The sequence below is a fragment of the Manis javanica genome, chromosome 15, assembly GCF_040802235.1.
Source record: "Manis javanica isolate MJ-LG chromosome 15, MJ_LKY, whole genome shotgun sequence".
Taxonomy (NCBI): domain Eukaryota; kingdom Metazoa; phylum Chordata; class Mammalia; order Pholidota; family Manidae; genus Manis; species Manis javanica.
In genome coordinates this window covers 67697555-67718579 of record NC_133170.1, presented here as the reverse complement: position 1 = coordinate 67718579, position 21025 = coordinate 67697555, and the positions used below count along the sequence as shown (strand labels likewise).

At 45.3% G+C, this 21025-nt stretch overlaps 1 protein-coding gene and 1 long non-coding RNA gene across 8 annotated transcripts in view; one reads left to right on the top strand and one right to left on the bottom strand.

The window, feature by feature from the left end:
- The window catches only part of CFAP251 (cilia and flagella associated protein 251), a 60603-nt gene extending 50381 nt beyond the window's left edge, over nt 1-10222 (top strand). For 2 of the 7 annotated variants that reach the window (XM_073223571.1, XM_073223568.1), the window contains 3 exons: nt 7365-7593; nt 8287-8388; nt 9438-10218. In XM_073223571.1, coding sequence (XP_073079672.1) covers nt 7365-7593; nt 8287-8388; nt 9438-9574 — 468 coding nt within the window. In that variant the 3' untranslated portion in view covers nt 9575-10218. Of the gene's footprint in view, nt 1-7364; nt 7594-8286; nt 8389-9437 lie in introns of those variants that run through there. The other 5 variants (XR_012125841.1, XM_073223570.1, XM_073223569.1 and 2 more) reach the window with 5 other exon arrangements.
- Nucleotides 10223-13661: 3439 nt separating this feature from the next.
- Nucleotides 13662-20990, bottom strand: LOC118971655 (uncharacterized). Its single transcript, XR_005060196.2, has 2 exons — nt 20814-20990; nt 13662-15834 (listed from the first exon to the last, which is right to left on the bottom strand). It is a non-coding gene; the product is annotated as an uncharacterized lncRNA (long non-coding RNA).
- Nucleotides 20991-21025: the final 35 nt, after the last annotated feature.

The window sequence follows — 21025 nt, the reverse complement described above, 5'->3', positions numbered from 1 at the left end:
GACAGTTTTTGGTTAAATTGGTAGGGGAGGCACTCATACATTTTTGCATTATTCAATTTTTCTTAATTATAAGCATATAGCTTATGTTGCTTTTGTATTCACAACAGAAAAACAAACAAACAAATCCTCCTAAAGCCCTGTATGCTAATATTTATGGGTAATCCATGCTTCCAGCTGGGATGGAGGGACCGTGGCCAAGTGACCTAGCCTCCCCCATGTGAGGAGGAGAAATCTGAGCCAAGGGTCACGGTTACAGGTTCAGGTTTGATAAAGATCCCATGGGAGTTAGGAGATGTGCACTTTGAAGGGAGGCCCTCAGTGTGTTGGATTTGCTCTGAAACATAAATATCAGGAGGTGTTTGCCTCCTGAAGGTAAGAGAAATGGCCTGCTGTTCTAGGGAGGTCTTCCTGTTCAACCGAGAGCTCATGGGCAGGGCTACCACACCAGCGGGCACTGGCCTCCTGTAGAGAGATCAGGGCAGGACAAAATGACTTCTGTTTTTCACACTTAACCATTTAAAGAAAGAAATCCTGAAATGTGTGTAGCTACTAAATAAGAATGCTGGTGGTGATGATGCTTTAACATCACTACCAACAGCCGTGCCTGGGCTACTCTTCTCTCTCGAGCTCTCACGGCAAGCCAGGCACCATGCTGCCCCCCAGCTGTTGGGTCCTCACGACAGGGCTGTGCTTTTACCATCTCATTTACGGATGAGGAAAGCGAGGGTTAGTGAGAGGAAGAAGCTTACACGGTGGCTCAGCTGCCAAGGGCAGAACCAGGCTCAGCGCCCCAGCTGGCGGCCCCAGACCCCACACTGCACCGTAGTGCAAACAAGGAGGAAACCCTAAAGTCAAGTTTTTTGAACACTGAACCACTGAAACTGGTTATTGCCAAGGAATGGAGAATTATAGAGCATTTTATTTCTCTTTTTTATATCTCCATTGCTTGAATTACACTTGTTTTATGATTTTAAAAGGATAGATCATAGTGATGGTGGAAAATATATTTTAAAAAATACCGTTCTGTTATTTGCTTTGTTTCTTGCCTTTGCCATGGCTTTGCCTCTTCTCTCTAACAACTTTGAGATACATCACATGCCACACAGTGCACCCTTTTAGAGTGTACAGTTCAGTGGCTTTTAGTATGTTCACCATGTGTGCAACCATGACCATTACCTAATCTCAGAACATGTTTATTACCCAAAAAGAAACCTTATACCCATTAGCACTTAGCCCCCCACCCCCAGCCTCAGCCCTGGCAACCACTACTCTACTTCTGTCTCTATGGGTTTTCCTCTTCTGGACATTTCATGTGAACAGAAGCATGCAGCATGTGATCTTCTGCGCCTGGCTTCTTTCACTTAGCAAAATATGTCAGGGTGCAGCCACATGGTAGCACATGTCAGTATTTCACTCCTTTTTATATCTGAATAATATTCTATTCATTCATATGGGTATGTCACATTTTATTTTTCCATTCATCACCTGATGGGCATTTGGGTCGTTTCCACATTTTGGCTATTATGAATGATACTGCTATGAATATTTGTGTACAAGTCTTTGTGTAGAGCTGCATATAGACCTAGGGATGGAAATGGTGACTCCATGTTTACCTGTTTGAGGAACTGCTAGCCTATTTTCCATCCATGGTATTTCTTGACCTGAACCAGGACCTATCTGATGTTCTGGGTGCAGCTACGAGGCAGGATCAGGATTTCAAACAGTTGTGGGCACTTAACTAGCAAACCCTCAATTGTGGGTTTGGAGCAAGGTGAAGGACTTGTCATTCAGACTTTAAACCCTTTAAAAACATTCGCCTGGGAAAAGTTCCTGGAGGTGTTTGAGGCCTGGGCTCTGCTGAGGAGCTGGGTGAAGGTCACCATATGGGGCTCTGTGTGTGAGCTGTGTTAGCATTTCTGAGCACCCATCACAGACCACAGGGAGAGACACTGCTGCTGAGCACTAAGGTCTGGCCCTTCCCCGTGCCTGCTGCCCCCAGTGGGCGAGCCCCACTCCTGGAGAAAGACAGCTCTCCATCAGATCTAGTTACTGGAAGGAGCAGGGTTCAGTTGTGAGTCACAGAGTGATGCATAAGTAGCAGAGATGTCTCCAGATTCAGTCCCCTCCTTCCCTGCCCAGGTCAGTGCAGAAACACCAGACCTGGTGGCAAGGAGACAGTGTGCTGTAGCAAGAGAATATCCCCTCCTTTGTGGAGGGTGTTCTGGAGAGCACTGCGTGTTGGGAGGTGGGCATACTGAGGGAGAGTCCTCCCAGTTTACAAGCCCATGAAACCCTCACAAAAGAAACCGACACACACCAGGGCATGTTTATAAAAACAAGGAGCAGCCTCAGTTCAGATGCATCATATTCCCCTCCATTTGTCAGGGAGGCTATCAAACTTAATTATAAAACATAATTCTAAGGCCATCAGTGGCTTCCTGTGGCTGACAGCAGGACCACAAACCCCAAGGCTTGTGGGGGTGAATGACAGGCAGAAAATGCTGGGCAAGGGGCCTCTGGGCATCCAGGAATAGGCCACCCTCATGTCACAGTGGCTAAATGTTGCCCACCTCTTCCATGAAGCCTTCCCAAGCTCTCCCACCTCGGTGGGAGTGCCTCCAGCCCTTGATGCTGATCTCCTGCATTCTGGCACTGAATCTTTTAGAGCCTTGGTATCCAACCCGTTTATAATCACTAGAGGGTACTTTAAAAAGCATGGGGCCTGTCCCCCACTCTCCCTCACCACCCCACTCACCTGCATCCCCCTACCCCTTTACCCCCCCACCCCCCACGATCAGTTGAACCTAGGAGTGGAGCCTGGGCCTAGATAGTTTTCAAAAGCCCCCAGTATGTGGTCTCTCAGTGTCCTTTAGGGGACCCAGACCAGTGCCCTGCATTTAGCAAGTGCTTCATAAATACCAGCAGACTGGCTGGGACTGTGAACACCTGGTGAGCAGGGTGACACTTCAGTGACTTGCTTTCCATTCCTTAGCATTGACTCAAATGCTTAGTGACTTCTTGTAAATCTAACTAAATTAACTAGGGCAGTAAGCGTTCTTCTAAATAAGCCCTTTGTGAGTTTTCAGAGAAATTCATCCATAGCCTCACTTGTGCCAGCTTTCTTTTCCTTTCTCTTTTCCTCCCTCCCTCCCTCCCTCCCTCCCTCCCTCTCTCCCTCCCTCCTTCCCTCCCTCTCTCCCTCCCTCCCTCCCTCTCTTCCTTCCTATTTCTCCTCCCCTCCTCCCCTCCCCTCCCCTTCCCTCCCCTCCCCTCCCCTTCCCTCCCTTCTCTTCCCCTCCCCTCCCCTCCCCTTCCCTCCCTTCTCCTCCCCTCCCCTCCCCTCCCCTCCCCTCCCCTCTCCTCTCCTCTCCTCTCCTCTCCTCTCCTCTCCTCTCCTCTCCTCTCCTCTCCTCTCCTCTCCTCTCCTCTCTTTCTTCCTTCCTTCATTCCAGCATCTCTCTGGGGCCCTACAATATGCCAGGCTCTGAATGAAGCTGCTGAGGAAACAGAGATGAAAGCTCTCATGGCAGTGTAATGGAGGAGGCAGATGTGGGCCCAGAGAATTAGGTCATGTGCCACAGCTGCCACCCGTCCTTACTCTTTACTGAAAATAATACGCCGAGAACTGATTCTTTTTTGGCATGAGTATCTCCTCCATGAGCCGCTGTGGTCTAAGAACAGTGGTTCCCAAAGCTGTGGCCCCAGACCAGCAGCACTGGCATCACCTGGGGACTTGAAAGAAATGCCGATTCTCGGCCCCCATCCCAGACTGAATCAGAAACTCTGGGGGCGGGCCCAGCAGTCTGTTTTAACAAACCCTTCTGGTCATTTTGATGCCTGGCAGAGTTTGAGAACCCCTGCCTTAACAAGCCATGCTTCTCTACCTCGGCCGCACAGTCAAATCCCCTGGGAGCTTTCAAAAAATATGACTGCTCATACTCCACCCCAGACCAATTAAACTGGGGTCTCTGGGAATGGGGCCTGGGCCTCCGAATGTTTAAGGCTCCCCTGGGTGAAGCAAATGAACCGCTGCCTTAGCAGATGAAGGGCCAATATGGGGTGCCAATAAAGGCCTGGCTGAAGCCAACGCAAAGGTTCTGGGCAGAGCCGGGGGCCCTCCCCTCCTCCCAAGTCAGCTTCACTGGGCACTGGGGAGCCTCTGCATTCTGTTCTTCTCCAGGCTTCTCTCCCAAGCATGAACTTTGTTCAGACATGCAGCAGAGCCAGCCTTTTCAACTAACTCTTGCAAAGTAGGCTCGGGAAAGAAACGTCAGGGGTACTAAAGCTGCCAACTTCATCCTTGTTGAGCAATGATTCTCGATCAGTCATACAGGCAAGGGAGTGAGAGGTGACTCACCTACCGAGCGGTCTGTGCCCAGAATGTTCAGAGCTTTGGAACACTCTGGGTATGAGTAACTCCAGGCACTTTTGGTTCCTTTTTGTCGTCTTTGGGTTATTCTATTTCTGATTTGAGTTGAATCACATATTTATAATTTACATAGCTCATTTACATTATAATTTATACATATATCACATTATAATTTATGTACTTATAAATTATAATTTATATCACAATTTCATACATTGTAATTAGCAAGGGCATAGAAGGTATAATAATCAAAATAGTCACAAAAACAGATACTGCCTAAAAAAAATATAGATACTGCCTGTTGAGTGCCTACTGGGTGCTGGGCATTATGTTGAGCACTTTACATCCATTGTTGCAATAAGCTTCAAAACAATCCAATGTATATGTTTTACCATATCACCTCCTTTATCAGGATGAGAAACTGAGGCTAAGGAATGTTAAGTTACTCACCCAAGGTGACATAGAAAATGGCAAAGTCAGGGTTTGAACCTACTTTTGTCTTCAAAGGTCATACTTTTAGTCCCAGTTTCTACTGGCTCATATCATATAATAATATTAAAATTATCTAGTACAAAGCATAAATAATAGGCTACTAAATAATACTTTATTCATAATATTATACATAATTTAATGCAACTATACCTAATATAACCTCAATAAATGCTATATATGGAAATCTTACAATTTAAAGCTACATATATAGTATCAATTTTAGGTCATTTGTATTCCTAACCAACGATGTTATATTTAAAGACCATTCTTGGAATGTTACATTGAGAATATATGGTTTCTTTGAAAATACTAGATGATTACTAATATACAGTATTAAAGGAAAAAAACAGGATACGAAAGTATATGATATTAATTTTGCAAAAAACATATACATATATTTTATGTACATGGGTAAAAAGGGTAAGTATCTCAAATCTTTCACAGAAATTATGATTGGGTAGTTGGACTGCAAGAGGTTTTTATTTTCTTCTTGATACTCAGAGCCAGAACAAGGCACTAGGGTGCCCAGAAAGGCTGATGTTTGGGGTTCCTTCAGACTAATGCTCTTTCAAGTTTTGTAGTTAGTGGACAAATTAATAATAAGTAATATTTAAAATATAAAAAAATAAATAAATATGAAATATAAAAAATAAAATAAATAATTTTATTTAGTGGATAGGGAGAAATTGGTTACCTGTTGATAAATATTGTGTAAAAATGTAGATTCACTTCCTGATTTATTTCTACAGACTCAAGTAGAGTTCATGTTCTGGAGAAAAAAATATTTCCCACTTTTCTGTGGCTCTTATTCTTTCTCCTTGTAAAATTCTAAACCCTGCAATTTATTGGGAGACATATTAGTTTAAAATGTAGATATTAAAGTAAATTACTCATTTCTAGCCCTTTGCCAGGCATAATTTAAGTTTCTGGATTTCAGTCAGCTGCGACATGAATGATACAAAAATTCTGCAGAGACAGATTGATGGCAGCGAGGATTGATTTTGCTTTTATATTTCTCCCTTCCTTGAGTTTTGCCTGTTACATAAAGGGTCCCATGTGAAAACAAAACCTGCATTAACCAGCACCACATGTCCATTTGAATCCATAAACATGTCAGCACTTTTTGTTCATTCTAGAAAATTTGGAAAATACACAGATAATGAATTTTCAAATCAGAAATTCACATGGAATTAATTGGGAAGTGTTCCCTTTTGTTTTTGGGAGAGTTTGTGGAGAATTGCTATTCTTTAAATATTTGGCAGAATTCACCAGTGAAGTCATCTGGTCCTTGACTTTTCTTTGTGGAAATTTAAAAATTACTAATTCAATCTCTTGTTACATAGGTCTATTCAGATTTTCTACTTCTTCTTGAGTCATTTTTGGTCATTTGTAGCTTTCCAGGAATCTGTCCATTTCATTTAAGTTATCTGATGTGTTGGCATATAGTAGCAATATTCTTTTTCAGCTCTGTAAGGTTATTCTCTCTCATTGGTGTCTTCTCTCTCATTCCTGACTTTGTTAATTTGAATTTTTTCTCTTTTTTCTTGGTTAGTGTAGCTAAAGATTTGTCAATTTCACTGATATTTTTAATGCATGATGGCTTTTCAGGTGTTCATTTCTTAAATTATGCCACATAAGTTACATATGTTACATATACTCTGTTGTATACATAAAACATTGCAGAATAAAAATTGAGAAGAAATAAAGGAAAAAAGAATCATGGTGCAGTTGATTGTCTTAAGAAACTTACTAGGCCATAGGTCCTGTATTTGAGTTTCACATTGAATTATTTGCTTATTCATATAAACTAATTTCTAAATTCTTGTGAATTCTAACTTTTAAATGGAACTAGTATTTGCTTCACAAAACAATGAAGTAGTTTATACACTGTGAGATATTTGGGTGACAGGTGATAAAAATGAAACAGTGTTTATACCAGTGCTAATATTACTGACAAATTAGACACTGCATTAGGGCTGCCCTAACAAAGCATTATAAACTGGGGGGCTTCAAACAACAGACATTTATTCTCTCACAAATGTCCAAAATCAGGTTGTCAGCAGGGCCATGCTCTGTGAAACCTGTAGGGGAGAACCCTTCCTTGCCTCTCTTACTTCCTGGTTGTTACCAGCAATCCTGGTCTTTGGCTTAAACTATATCACTCCAGTCTCTGCCTCTGGCATCACATGGCCATCTTCTCCCTGTGTGTCTTTATCCTCTTTTTATAAGGACACCAGTCATATTGGATTAAAGGCCCACCCTACTCCAGTCTGACACCATCCTAGCTGCACCTACCATGACCTTATTTCTAAATAAGCCTACATTCTGATGTACTGGGGGTTAAGATTTCAATATATCTTTCTTGGGGGAGACAATCAACCAAACAGTCATGTTCTAGTCTAACTATAAACATTTGTGTGTGACACTCCAATTTCTAGAAGCATATCAAAGTGTCTTTTCTGCTTACCCTTGTCTTTATTTATTTTTTAAACCTCTTCCCTAGATTGATGATATGTTTAATGAAATCAGATATAGTGAGTATGTGGACACTGGGAAGCTAATTGACAAAATCAACTTACCAGACTTCCTCAAAGTCTACCTCAATCATAGGCCACCTTTTGGTAACACCATGAGGGGCATCCAGCAGAGTTTTGACATTCTTGGTTTTACCAATTCAAAAGGAAAGAAGGTTATTCGAAGAGAGGATTTCCTAAAACTGCTTCTAACTAAAGGTAAATACTTAAATGGGGATATTCTATAACCTTGCGGGCCATCCCTCTGAAGAGAACTGAGCCTGGGGAGAGCCCTGGCATCTGTCCCATGACAGGGCTTTAACTGGGAGGGGTGCTGCTTACTGCTCCTCCGGGCTGGCAAATGTGGGGCAATGGGAAGGATGCTGAGCTGGCAACCAGAAGAATGCAGTTCACGCTCCACGTTGGTGGAAACTGCAAGATTCAGTGCCCTCACTTGTGAAAGGGGAATAAAAGTGCCAGGGATATTATGAGATGGGATGCATTTGTAAAATAAAACCAGAACAAAGTAAAAATGTTCATTTTTACTTGCTATTTGCCTCGTTATTTTATGTGAGAAAGACAAGCTTGCTCTCTAGGTGTCAATTTCATCTTAGTCAAACTGGTGGTTCTAATGTAAGGGAACGTGAAATGCAGCTGAGCACACACTTTATCAGAAAGTGGTCTTATTTTTCCACACAAACCCCAACATATTTTCCCTGATTGGAGTGCCATTTTCTAACCATATAAGGAAGTATTTGTGACAGTCACATGGGACTCTCTAGATTGTTTTTGTGTCTCAAGTAAAGGAAATAGAATAATTCTCCTTAAGACCTCAGAATGATGGTACTAAGCTCTGACATTATGCTTGGTTCCAAGAGTTGAACAGCCGCCTTTTTCCTTTATGATACTTAGGTGAGCACATGACAGAAGAGGAGATGTCTGACTGCTTTGCTACGCTGTTGGGGCTGAATCCTGAGGGGTGGAAATCTGAGCCTGCAGCCTCCTCCGTGAAAGGTACTGTGGCTGGCTCTGTCTGGGCATGTAGCGTGGCTCACTAATTTGTTGTAGACTTAAGTGCATTTACTTCTCCTGACTGGTGCAGGCCACTCTCTTAACACCATGCACACAACAAAGCAAGCCTGTCGGGAACCCAACATGAATAACTTATGAAAGACCAGCAGCGGCACTTCTGTCTAAGAGATGAAAGCTTTGTTGCTGCATTCTGTCTTCTGGCCTTGTGATTCCCTTTATTCCACCGACCCAGTCTTCATCTCTCCAGCTTGCAGGGGTGAATATGGGCCACTAGTAGAGGATACAGGTCAGATGCTCTTTCGGAAGAGGTGTTGTCAAGACAGACTTGAATAGAGAATAATGACTTGGTAGACATGCAAGCCAGAACTTTAAAGTTTTTAAAGATTCTCTTCCTCTCCTTTGCCACCTGAGGATTTCCCACCTCCTGAAGTTAGGTTGCAAATTTAAGCTCAGGAGTAATGAAGCCAAATAGCTCTCCTGGGCCTGCTTGAATGTCTCTGGGACAGGCCAGGATACTGTCCCGATGACCCCAGGGTGGTCCGAGCCTGCCACCATTGATGAGACTGGAGTTAGGAGCAAAGGTGTCTCATTGCACTTCCTTCTCCCTTTCCTTTTCTTGTCCATTCCCAGTTTCAAGTTAAATGGTGCTCCTAAACCAGTGTCTGCTCAGTCACTTCCACCTGAAAGCTCCCGACTCCATTCCTTGCATATCTAGGATCTCAGAATGTGCCTCTCTCTATTGGTGTATATTTATGTTGTGTTTCTAGGTGCCTCGAAACGATTGAGTTAATGAGACCATGTAGTTAAGGCTTTCCAGTGGTTTGCAGAGGTTGGTTAACAATGCTCCAAACCATAAAGGAGTTGTTGTAACCAGTTTCTACCCAGAGGTTTTCAAGGAATCAAAGCCAAACCATAGCACAAAGCACCTCTCACTTTTGTTTAGTTCCATTTCCTTGTATCTTTGGAAAATGCTTCTGATTTAGAAACCTAATCATTATGAAGGCATTTGTTTTCTTTTCCTGTTTGGCTAGGTTCAGAAATTTGCTTTGAAGAAGACCTTCCAGAAGAAATCACTGCAGAAATATTCACAACTGACATTCTTGGCTTAACCATTTCACAAGATTTCAGACAAGATCCTATGGTCAGTGAAGTTGTAAGGAATGTTTGAAGCACAAGGGACTTTGTGTGGGGTTTATTTTTTTCTAAGAGGCACTGCTTTTCCTGCATTTCCCTGCCCCCACTTTAATCTTTAGAACATTTAGACATTAAAAGCAAATTTCTGTTAAGCAACGGAATTCACAAAGTTGGACATTCCACTGTTTCTGAAATACAAAAGTGGGTGGAGGGAAGAAAAACATTGGCAGCTGGATGCCCATGGTGGCTAGACACCCTGGCCTGTTTTGTGCCTGAGCAAAGGCAGTGCTGCCTGGAGGGGCGCTTGACAAGAGTGGAGGCAGAGTGCTCCCTGGGGGTCCCTCAGCTGGCAGCAGACCTTCCGAGTCACACGTGTGTCCTTATTCCCTTCCCCTCAAGTATACCTGGACCCTTGGCCTGACATGGCCCAGTGTGCATCACCTCTGCCTGCTGTTTGGCCGGAGTAGGGCTGCTGGGTGCCCTGGGCTCCTGAGAGTCCCTCGTTGTGGCTTCTTATCAGCAAAACAGCCCAGCAGCAGCAGTTGTGTGTGGCTGTTACGAAGAGCATCACTGGCCATGCTGAACCCCGGCGGCAACTGCCAGATAGAATGTAAAATGCACCCTGGAGCCTGTGTGTGCTGCACCTGCACCGGAGGCCACGCAGCCCTGCTCAGCCCCGCTGGGAAGAACTCGGCCACCAGTGGCTGTGAGGCCCCAGCCCTCCCACCCCTCACACTGCCCCCTCCCCTCACTCCCCGACCCCCCCACATACACAACACACACATCACACACACCACACAAACCAATGTGATTGATTTGCCACCTTACACTCTGCTGGACTTCAAAACAGGTATTAGGCAAAAACAAGCTAGTTCCCCCTCTCAGGGGATGTTTAGGGAATATCAGCAGTGTTTTACCTTGAAAACAGGGTACCATCCTTGTGTAAACAGATGAGAGTCAAGGTCTGATTGTAGAGTTTGTCATCAGTAATGAGGTCTCACTCAGGCAAATGTGCCACATGTTTTTCTCCACTATGCTCAGTTCAACACAGCCTCCCACCCAAACCAGGTCCATCCCCAGAGAAACTAGCATTTCAGATAACATTTCTGACCCCCTTAAAGGTGCTTTCTCCAAGGAGCAGAGATCTGTGTACAAGAAATAGGATAGCACAGCACCCTCCTTCCATCCTGCACAGAGCCCCCCAGTGTATGGCTTCCACTTGGAAATTTGGCACAGTGATTCTGTGGAACATCGTGGAATGTAGAATGGAACCAGTACCCCAAGCCATGCTGTGTCCCTGCAGGCTGGGGACAGACAGTGTGGGCTGTTTCCACCTGCTTATCAGATTGTGTCACCAGGGCTTCACAACCTGGTTTACATTTTGTTTTCTTTTATAAAACACACACACACACACACACACACACACACACACACACACACACACACACACACACAAAACAAGCTTTATGAATCAATTTTGCAGCTGCTAAGGGCTAGGAGATATATTACCAAGCCAGTTAAGAAGTTCCTGGGGACGTTTTAGGGAACAGGAAACTCTCAAATGCCTTGTTCTCCTCAAAAAGTAACTCAGAATTGGATGCAGTCTGAACACCAACTATGGGCTTCTTTCATTAAATCTGGCACACTCTGATTTTCTTCTTATTGACTACATATATTGGAATAATTGTCTTGAGCAGAATTGACCAGCGACCAGTTGGAGCCACTCTGGCTGCATTAGTGAGCTGGAGCCACTGTCACCTGGCCGCAGTGCTCCCTCTGTGCCGAGCCACTGTCCTGTGTCTCACTTTAAGTCAGCAGAGGGACAGGATGGCCCTTCTTATAACCTTCATCTGGGAAGTCCAAAGCAGCAAGGGGTAACAGGACCTGTTTCAATGGTGTGCCCACCTGCTAGCAGCCCGGGCTGGCCAGCGGGCCCCTCCTCGCCTTTGGACCCCCTTCCGCAGGGCTGAGGTGGAGGGTGGCGCGTGTGCACTGGAGACCTCTGCCTCCCAGCCCTGTAGCGCAGCCCACTGGCCATACAGGTCGTGGGAAGGCAGACCATTAACACCCCATCCAGGGGAGGAGGCGGAGGGCGATCTTCCTGCCAGGGCAACAGAGAACACTCCAGCAGCGCACATGGCAGAGCAGCAATACCAGAGAGGAAGAAGGAGAGGCCAAGACTGTATTGGGCCTGCATATCAAGACCTGGGGACAAGACAAAACACCAAAAAGCACATGGTGATGTTCTTTTGACAAAAAAATACTATACATCCCGGTTTGAGTAGCAGTGGTTTCCAGGAACCACCAAGAGCACCCCCAGCAGCCACCCCCGACTCTCAGCCCTCCTGCATCTGGCAAGCGTCTTATTTGCACAACATCTGCCCTGGAAGCCACAGCTGGGCTGGGCTGCCTGTTAGTGGCTCCTTGCTTGCCCCTGGGTGTGGCTAATATCTTAAACTTCAATGTCCTCCTGGAACAACTCCTGCCGACTGAAAGGATTAAAAAAGATAGTGCAAGGAAGCATTACTGGCATGAGGTAGCTCTCAAAATAGGCCGGCAGCTTTTACTGTTATAGGCAGAAACTGTGCCTGAGACTTGGGAAGACATCTGATGAGAATTATCCTCCCCCAATTCCAGAGTTTCAGCGTCAGTGAACACTTGCTCAAACAGGGGTATCTGCCAATTTGAACAATGGGCCCTCAATAAACACCCGGAGAATGACTGACGCCTCAGGGCTCCATCAGCAGCTGACTTGGCTTTGTGAAAAGTGAATGCCAGGTACTCACAGGCCCTCTACATCAGGGTCTGCAAACTCTCTGTAAAGGGCCCGGCAGGAAATACTGAGGCTCTGTGGGCCACATTGGCTCTGTTGCAACTTCTGGGCTTGGCCATTGGAGACAAAAGCAGCCATAGGTAGTCCAGAAAAGAATGGTGTGGCTACGTTTCAATCAAATTTATTTATGGACACTGAAATTTGGATTTCATGACAATCTCCACATATCATGAAATCTTCCTCTTCTTCTGATTTCTTCCAACCATTTAAAAATGTGGAAGCCATTCTAAGCCTGTGGACCACACAGACAGCAGGGAAGATTGCTGTCCCACAGGCTGCAGTTTTCTCTATCACAGGGGCCAAGATCACTTATGCCAACAGACTTCTACAAACACGATGAATCTGCACAAAATACCTGACTAATGCTCTTCAAAAATGTCAGGGTCTTGGCAAAGTGGAAAGGACTGTGAAACTGGCACAGATCAGCAGGGATGGAGGAAACCTGAAGACAAAATGCGAAGTGGAATCCTGGATTTCAGGGACAGAAAGAGGACATTAGGAAAAACTGGTGGAATCCAGGTAAAGTCTGCAGTTAGTTCATGTTAATTTCTGAGTTTTGGTCAGTGTGTCATGTTTAAATAAGCTGTGCCCGCCAGGGAGGCTGGAAGGAGGGCCTGGGGTCCTCTGCAAACATGACCCTCTGCTGTATTTCAAGGCAATGCAGCTAAAAAGGGTCTTTTTTTTTTTTAAAGATCTCTGTCCCTAAGCACAGCTCCCCTAGACACTGGTGTTTTCAGCCTGAGCCTGCTCTTTAGGGAATTAGCCAGAAGTTCCCCTCCAGGCAGCTGGTTCAAAATTGACTCTAATTAATAGAAACAGGGCACTTGGAATCAACAGCAAGTTGCCACCCTACTCATCTTTCATATAACTACCCTCTGCTAGCTTGACTTAAAGGAATATTTGTTTAAAAACCCAGGTTGATGCAACATTCCTCAATGGCAGTGCAATACTGTGTCGGGACTGATCTCATGGAACAGTAAATAGCAGGGTCCCTGTGCTCTTTAGCCTGTGTTTTCTTAGGCTACTGATGCCTAAAGCAGGCTTTGTGCCTTTCTCGGTAATGGTGGGTATTTATCCATGCTTAGGTGAGAGGCATCAGGCCCAGGAAGGTCACTGTCCAATGCTGGCACCACTGCTTTTTTTTTTGATAGTTTGAAATCACTAGTGGTACAATGGGGAAGTTAAATACCAAAGCCACCTCTAGCCCCCTGAAAGGGACTGAATCATTGTGTTCTGTACCCATCCCCCATGTTGTTGTTTTGTTGATTGGAAATCACAAACCACAGCAATGTAAACACGGTATTTATTTTTGTATATCTTACTCTTTAAAGAAAGTTGGGGGTGTTTTCTTTGAAAGGGAGACAAATTTAGTTGCAACAACTAGTATATGCTCCTTGCCAGCACTTCAAACAATACACAAGTGTGTGCTGTGAAGTGGAAGTCCCCTGTCTTGCTGACCAGCACGTCTGCCCTGGAGTAGGGAGGAGTGGGCAGTGGCATGGACCACAGGCCTGAGGCGCAGAAAACACATCAAGTACAGGGAGACATGGGGCCGCAGCGAACCCAGAGCACATGGTCCTACTTAAGGGGCTGGCTGCTGCCTTGCATCTCTGTGGGGATTTGATTTCTTCATAGAAGGGCTTCGTTCATCCATTCACAAACTGAGCAAATATTTACCATGTGCTAGTACTGTTAGGGCTGGGTGTGCAGTGGTGAACAGGACAGACACATACCTTGTCTTTAGGGAGCTCATATTAAATATAAAAATATCATTGCAAATGATACTCAGAGGCATAAAGAAAAGGCCCTGGTCTATGAAATAGAAAATACCAAGAGGGGAATGGGCTTTATTTAAGGTAGTCAGGAGGGTCTCTCCAAAGATGAGACGTTGAAGTTGAGAGCCGGTCATGGAAAGACATGGAGCAGAATATTCCAGAGGGAACAGTGTGTACTACAGCCAGAAGCATTCAGTGAAGCAAAGGTTTGTGCGGTCAAACTGTAGAAGGGGATGTAGACTCAAGATGAGGCCCACAGGAGTCTAGAAGGTTCTGTTGTGTTCCTTCAACACTATTGTGTGGCTCCTCCTCACAAGTCTGAATAGGAATGCTTTCATGTGGGCAGTTGGCAAGAGGAATGGATCCATGTGGAAGAGCTGGCTGTTCTCATTTCCTTCTGTCCAAAGAGTCTTGATGGAGAGTGAGCTGTCGAGGATTCCAGGGAAGACCATAAAGAAGTCATGTGTGGAGGCCAGCCCTAAAGTTGGTGTGTTCTTTCACATGACACTAGCCAAAGGTGGAAAAAGCTCATGGTGAGTTTCAGCCCCATAACGCCTGAGTCGGCATCCTTCTTAGTTTTCCAGGAATTTCAACATTTTAAAAAAATGTAATAACCATGATTTTCTCAGTGATCTTGTCCCTTTATGCATAGTCATGTTGAAATATACATTCCCCTGAGATGCTAGTGATCACCAGAAGGCAGCCTAGTTTACAGTAACACTTAAAAAAATGCTTGCCACTTACTTCTTCCTCAGTGTCCTGCTGGTCACCTCTACCTCTACTGCTTTTCTAGAATAAATGACAGAATGGCTATAACTTGTATACTATAGATCTTCTAACTAATAGTGACCTTGGTGTCAATGACGTATGCTAAGCCCTGAGATACAATGACACAAAGCATGATTCCTCCTCTTAAAAATGTTACATTGTAGTGAGGGAAACAGATATATCAAGAATAATTACAGTATCTTGTGTTATGTTAGAGGGGCACCCAGAGCAGATGGGGTGGGAAGAAGGAGGACATCAAGGAAGGTGGAGGAGAAATTACATAAATGAGGTACTCTAAGCCAGTCTGAGGGCTGGCTGCAGGTGGTGGCAGGAAAGCAGCCCAGAGAAGGCAGTGGTCACATTATGGATGGACTTGTGTGCTAAATCAAGGAGGCTAAACGTGAAGGGAGGGAAGGGGATCAGAGTTGCATCTTAGAGGCATAAGACAAGGTAATGAGTAGAAGTGGGTGGCTGAGGAAAGAGTCAGCAGTGAGGAGACTGTTAGTTTGGGGAAAAGTGAAGGATTGCAACAAGAGAAGAGGCACTCAGGAAGTATAAAGAAGTCTAAAGACTATGGTTAAATGTGGTACCAATGATTATCTTTGGTTTGCAGCAATAGAAATTGGCTCTGGTTAGCTTAGGTGGAGAGGGACTTTATTTGAAGGCTATCAGTTAACTCACAAAATCAATGGAGAGACTGGAGAAGCAAGTTCTGAAACTGAACAGGAGCCAAAAAAGGCCAGGATGCCAAAGGCACTGCTCCCACGGACAGCTCAGCCCCTTCAGTCCTCTTAGGCTCTCTAGTCCTCTTAGGCCATTTCTGCTGGAAGTCATTTCTCCACAGCTTCCATGCTGCCTCAAAAACCATAGTCAAAATAAAAACCACAATGAGATACCACTTCATCTCCACTGGGATGGCTAAAATAAAAAAGACAGAAAAGAACAAGAGTTGGTGAGGATGTGGAAAAGTTAGAAGCCTCCTACCCTGCTGATGGGAATGTAGAACAGGGCAGCTGCTTTGGAAAACAGTCTGGTGGTTCCTCAAAATATTAGCCATATGACCCAGCAATACCTCTCCTAGGTATATAGGTAAGAGAAATGAAAATACACATCTGCACAAAACCTATATACGAATGTTCACAGTGACATTATTCATAAGATTCAAAAAGTGGAAACAATCCAATGCCCTTCATTGAATGAATGGATAAACAAAAAGCAGCAAGTCCATGCAATGGAATACTATTCAGCCACAAAAAGGAATGAATTAAAACATGCTACAACATGGAGGAACATGGAAAATACGCTAGCATAAAGAAGCCAGACACCACAGGACACATATTGTATAATGCAGTTTATGTGAAATATCCAGAATAGGCAAATCCACAGAGACAGGAAGTAGATTCATGGTTGTTAGGGGCTGGTGGGGAGTGTGGAAGGGGAATGGCTGCTAATGGGAACAGGGTTTCTTTTTTAGATGACAAAATGTCCAAAAAATGATTGTAGTGATGGTTTCACAACTCTACGAATATACTAAAAATCACTATAAAAGGTTAAGTCTTATGGTAAGTTAATTATAATTTAATCAAGCTACTTAAAAAAATCATCCAGCTAGACCATCTATCTGCCCAGGCTCAGTTAGGTCCTACCCATGCTCAGGACCTAACTCCCACAGTGAAGAGTGAGACAGGTCCCCTCTAGCTTCCGTGCGTGGGGGTGGTCTTCCCCTCAAAGGCTTATCCAGAACTAGGAAGGGTATTCAGATACTAGGTAGCTTGTGGGAGTAGGCGGAAAATATCTGGGCAGCCTTTTAGATTCCTGACCCAAGAATTTGCCAAGCCTGTTTGTGGATGGATTCCAACTTTACTCCAAGTCACCAGGTCATCACCAAACAGTCTGCATTTAATCATTCATTGTTAGGAGAGTGGTAGATCACACTGTTTGACCTTTGAACACATCCATCTTTCAAAGTACTTTATATCTAACACCTCTTTTACGACCTCAAGGGGCCCAACTTTTTTGGTAAGCCAGTGGCTGCATGGATGGATATACAAATTGCCAATCCACTGGTAGGTATTTGAGCTGGTGACAATTTTTATAGTTGTGTAAGTATAGTTGTAGTTACAGGCAAGAAAATATGCAGAAAGGGAGATTGTAGTATCTGGTTTATCAAAATTCTTTTCAAGGTCTCCCCAGTCGATCTGAACCTCATAAAGCCCACACTTAAGGGGTGCCTCCTCAAGGGGAGAACTTCCCTACAGTAATTTGGAACCCCATTAGGTTCCAGCAAGTGGTATGCTGGTAAATGTTTGCCAACCAACCCTGGGTTGGGGAGGGAGAGGGGAGTCCTGATGTATAGCATTTGCCAATTTACATAGTGTCAATACCTCCACCATGGCTGATTTCCAACTAGTCACAGTGAAGGTGGAGTGGGAACATAGAGATCACCATCAGGAAAGCCATGGGTTCTGGCCAGGACTCTGCTAAATGGACTGAGTCTGCTGGATTTTCATGTCCTTTTCCGTGACAGGAGGGAGGCTTGGTCCTTTGCAGCATACCCTTCTGTTCCTGTGTCTGAGGAAGGGACTATATTTCATTCTGTGGTTGGCGTGTTCTCTTTAAAGTTTTCCCACATTGCTGGGCCTTGCTAACGGCCTGCTCCCCAAACACCAAAGCACCTCTGTTTATGAAAACAATACACTGAGCTGCTGCTGCAAGTTGCTAGGTGAGGGCAGAGGCTGCAAGAACTCAGGAGCTGGGCCTATGTTTTCCACTCAATGACACATCCCCTGTCTCAGCTCCACAGAGGGAAACCTCCTGCACCCCTGGGGGTGAGCCAGGCTCCACCCTACAGGAGCTGTAACAGGAGGAGTGAACTAAGGGTTGAATTTAGCAGCCTGGGAAGAAGTAGTTTGGCTTCAGTCCCTAGTGTGGATCATAATGATGCTAAGGATCATACAGGCCCTTCATTTAACAAATACTGCCCAGCCTCCAGTCCTGACCATGTGCCAGGCACTGTTCTCAGTGCTCAACAAATACTGTCTTTGATTCTCCTAACAACTCTGTGAGGCAGGTGTTGTTATTATTTTCATCCCCATTTCACAGAGAGTTAAGACACAGCCATAACTGAACAATTCATGTCTGCAACCCTCAGATCACCCTTTAACACATCTGGAATAAGAACTAGCATTCAGAGCAAGCTTGACTTCTAGTTTCTGGTAACTAGTTTTTCAGATGAACTCTCAAGCTGAATGCAACTAAAAACACTAGAAGTATTTTAAAACATCCCGAGAACCACCACATGCTGACAAGATAGTAAGGAACAGCTGAAATGCGAGGAAAGAGACCCCTGAAAGATAATCTAGCAAAGAAGCTGCTTTAACACTGCAAGTATTTGCCCAGCCTAGCATATTTGAACCCCAATATGTATGTTTTTTTGAGGCAATGTCAGAAATCAAAGCTCAGGGACCACACACTAAGTGGGAGATGAGACCTTCTCCATGGTAATTTGGGATCCCACCTGGCTCCACCAGTGGTATGCTGGTTAATGTTTACCAACCAGCTCTGGGCTGGGAAAAGGATCCTGATGTATATATAGCATTTGCCAATTTCCATAGTATAAATACTCCTGCCACCACAGATTTCAAACTATCAATATGAGGTCACTGAACACAGAGGGGGGGAGTGCAGGCCTGCCAGTGACTCCACCCTCAGGGCAAACCAGTAAGCAAACCAGTCTTGCTCAACTGGGCAGCCTGTATTTGCATCACCTGGGTGGTCCAGGGAACCACAAGTTATGGAGGTAGGTAGTCCTGGACTGGCAGTGCCCTCAGGAGCCTGGCAGAAGCCAATGTAATTCATCTCTAGAGAAAGGTAACTTCATCCTAGTCCTCAAATTGTCTTCACAAATAAATTTTAAAATGCAGTGTCAGCATGGTCAAAGAGAACCAGGCAGATCACAAGGAAATAGGATACCATGAGCAAGACCCTCAGATACTTGAGATATTAGAATTATCAGACAAGAGACTGTAGAACAACTGTGCTTTGTTGAAAGAAGTTTAAAAATATCTGCAGGGGACAGGAAACTATAAAAAGTGACATACTGTATTTATAAAGAACATTTGTAGAAACCTTTACAGTTTAATCAGAGATCAAAACCACAAATAGCTTCAGGGGCCATCTGGTAACAGAAATGAGTCAAGTGATTGGTGACACACTGGTGACCTGGAGAGCTTTGTCTGAGGGGTACAGGGCTTCTGAGTTCCAGCTGATTGTTGCCACATGGCCCTTAGGGCTCAGTTTGCAGCTCTTCTGCTACCTCTAGAGAAGCTGGATATTTGGATTTTTTATTGTAAAAGACATATAAAAGTGACCACTGTAGCCATCTTGAAGTGTACAATTCAGTGGCATTAAATATATCCCCAGTGCTTTGCAACCACCACCACTATCAGATTCCGGAACTTTTTGTCAACCCTAAAGGAAACCCCATACTCATTAGCAGTCTCTCCCCATTCCCTGCTCCCAAGCCCCTGGAAAATACTACTCTGTTTTCTAATGCCATGGGTTTGCCTCATCTAGGTATCTCTTGTAAGCAGAATCATACCATATTTGTCCTTTTGTGACCAGCTTCTTTCATTTAGCATGTTTTCAAAGTTCATCCATGTTGGGGCATGTATCAGTACTTCATTCTTTTTTAATGGCTGAAAAATATTTGATTGTGTGGATATTTATTTACACATCTATCCATTCAGTTAATGTTTAGATTTTTGAGATGATATCTCCCTGTTTTAAATTCAAATACATATATTAAAAAGTTCTGTTTGGCCCTAAGCACATTTCTCCTGGTCAGAATACTGTCAGAGGGCCAAGAGTTGAAACCTTTTTTATGACTCACTGTTACCTATTTTCCCATATAACCCTCAGAATGATTCTCTAAGGGAAAAGTTATCTTCATTTTTAACATTAGAAACTCCAGTACCACAGTTTTTCCTCAAAGCCAAAACCTCAGGGGAAACTGATTGGTTCTAGGATGAGTGGGAGTCAGGGACCTAGGCTATGGTTATGACCTTGAGCTTCTCTGGGACTCAGTTTCCCGCACCCCACCCCTCTAAAATGACTGATGCCTGGCTAGTTTATCTCGAAGGCACTGGGCTTGCTGACAGGTGTCCCGCTTTCCCCAGCATTCATCTGGGTATGAATCAGCTCTGGTCAAGGCGGTTTAGCTGCAGCTGAAACTCGAAGATGTGGCACCTGGGTTGTCCTGACATTTACAGGTTCCTCTGCGTTGCTGTCTTGAGGCCGAAGGGGAAGAAACAACCTCAAAAGTTCTCTTTGGAGGCTGGCCAGTCCATTTTCCCTGCTACCTTTGTGCAGTAGCAGCACCTGGTCTGAGCCTAGGACTTCAACTGCGAGTGGCTTAAATTTACATCGTGGTTCTGCGACAGAAACCCAGCCTGGGACCCCCACCTTATTTAAGGCCTGGGCAACTTATCTCCAGGGGGGAGAGGACAAGCCCCTGTTGGAATGCTGATAATCGCGGGGCTCTTCCTGACACTGCAAGGCCCAGTGTCACTCGTGGTCTGTCTGCCTCGTTCCTGGCACCTCCTCCAAACCCAGGTGTCCAAAAGGACCCAGCAAGGGAAGCGACGTCCTAGTTCGTGGTTTACATCTGGCACAGGGCCAGCAGAGATCCCTGTTTCTCAACTCTTTCCTAGAGCACCTCGCGTCCCTAATCGCGCCTTCAACTCTGAGAAGTGAAGAGCCCCGCAGGAAACTTGCATTCCTGCACCCGCTGCCGCACGTCCGGGGCAGCGGGCGGGCCGCCGAGACGCCTCACAGAACGCAGCCCCTTCACCGCCCGCCTCCCCGGCTGCACGCGCCCCCCGGGGGCCCCGCGGCACCTGCGGCCAGCAAGTACTCGTCCGCGCGCGCCCGCCGCTCTCGGCGCTTCCCTTGCCGCCTCAGCGAGGCTGGGGTCGCGGGGCTCCCCCTCGGTGGGTGGGAGGCTCACGGCGCCCGAAGGCCGCACTGCTGGCGGCCGCGGCGGCGCTGCTCCCCCTGCTCGGTGCAGCTGCCGCCCGGCGCGTGCGCACTGGGCCCGGGCGCGCGGCGG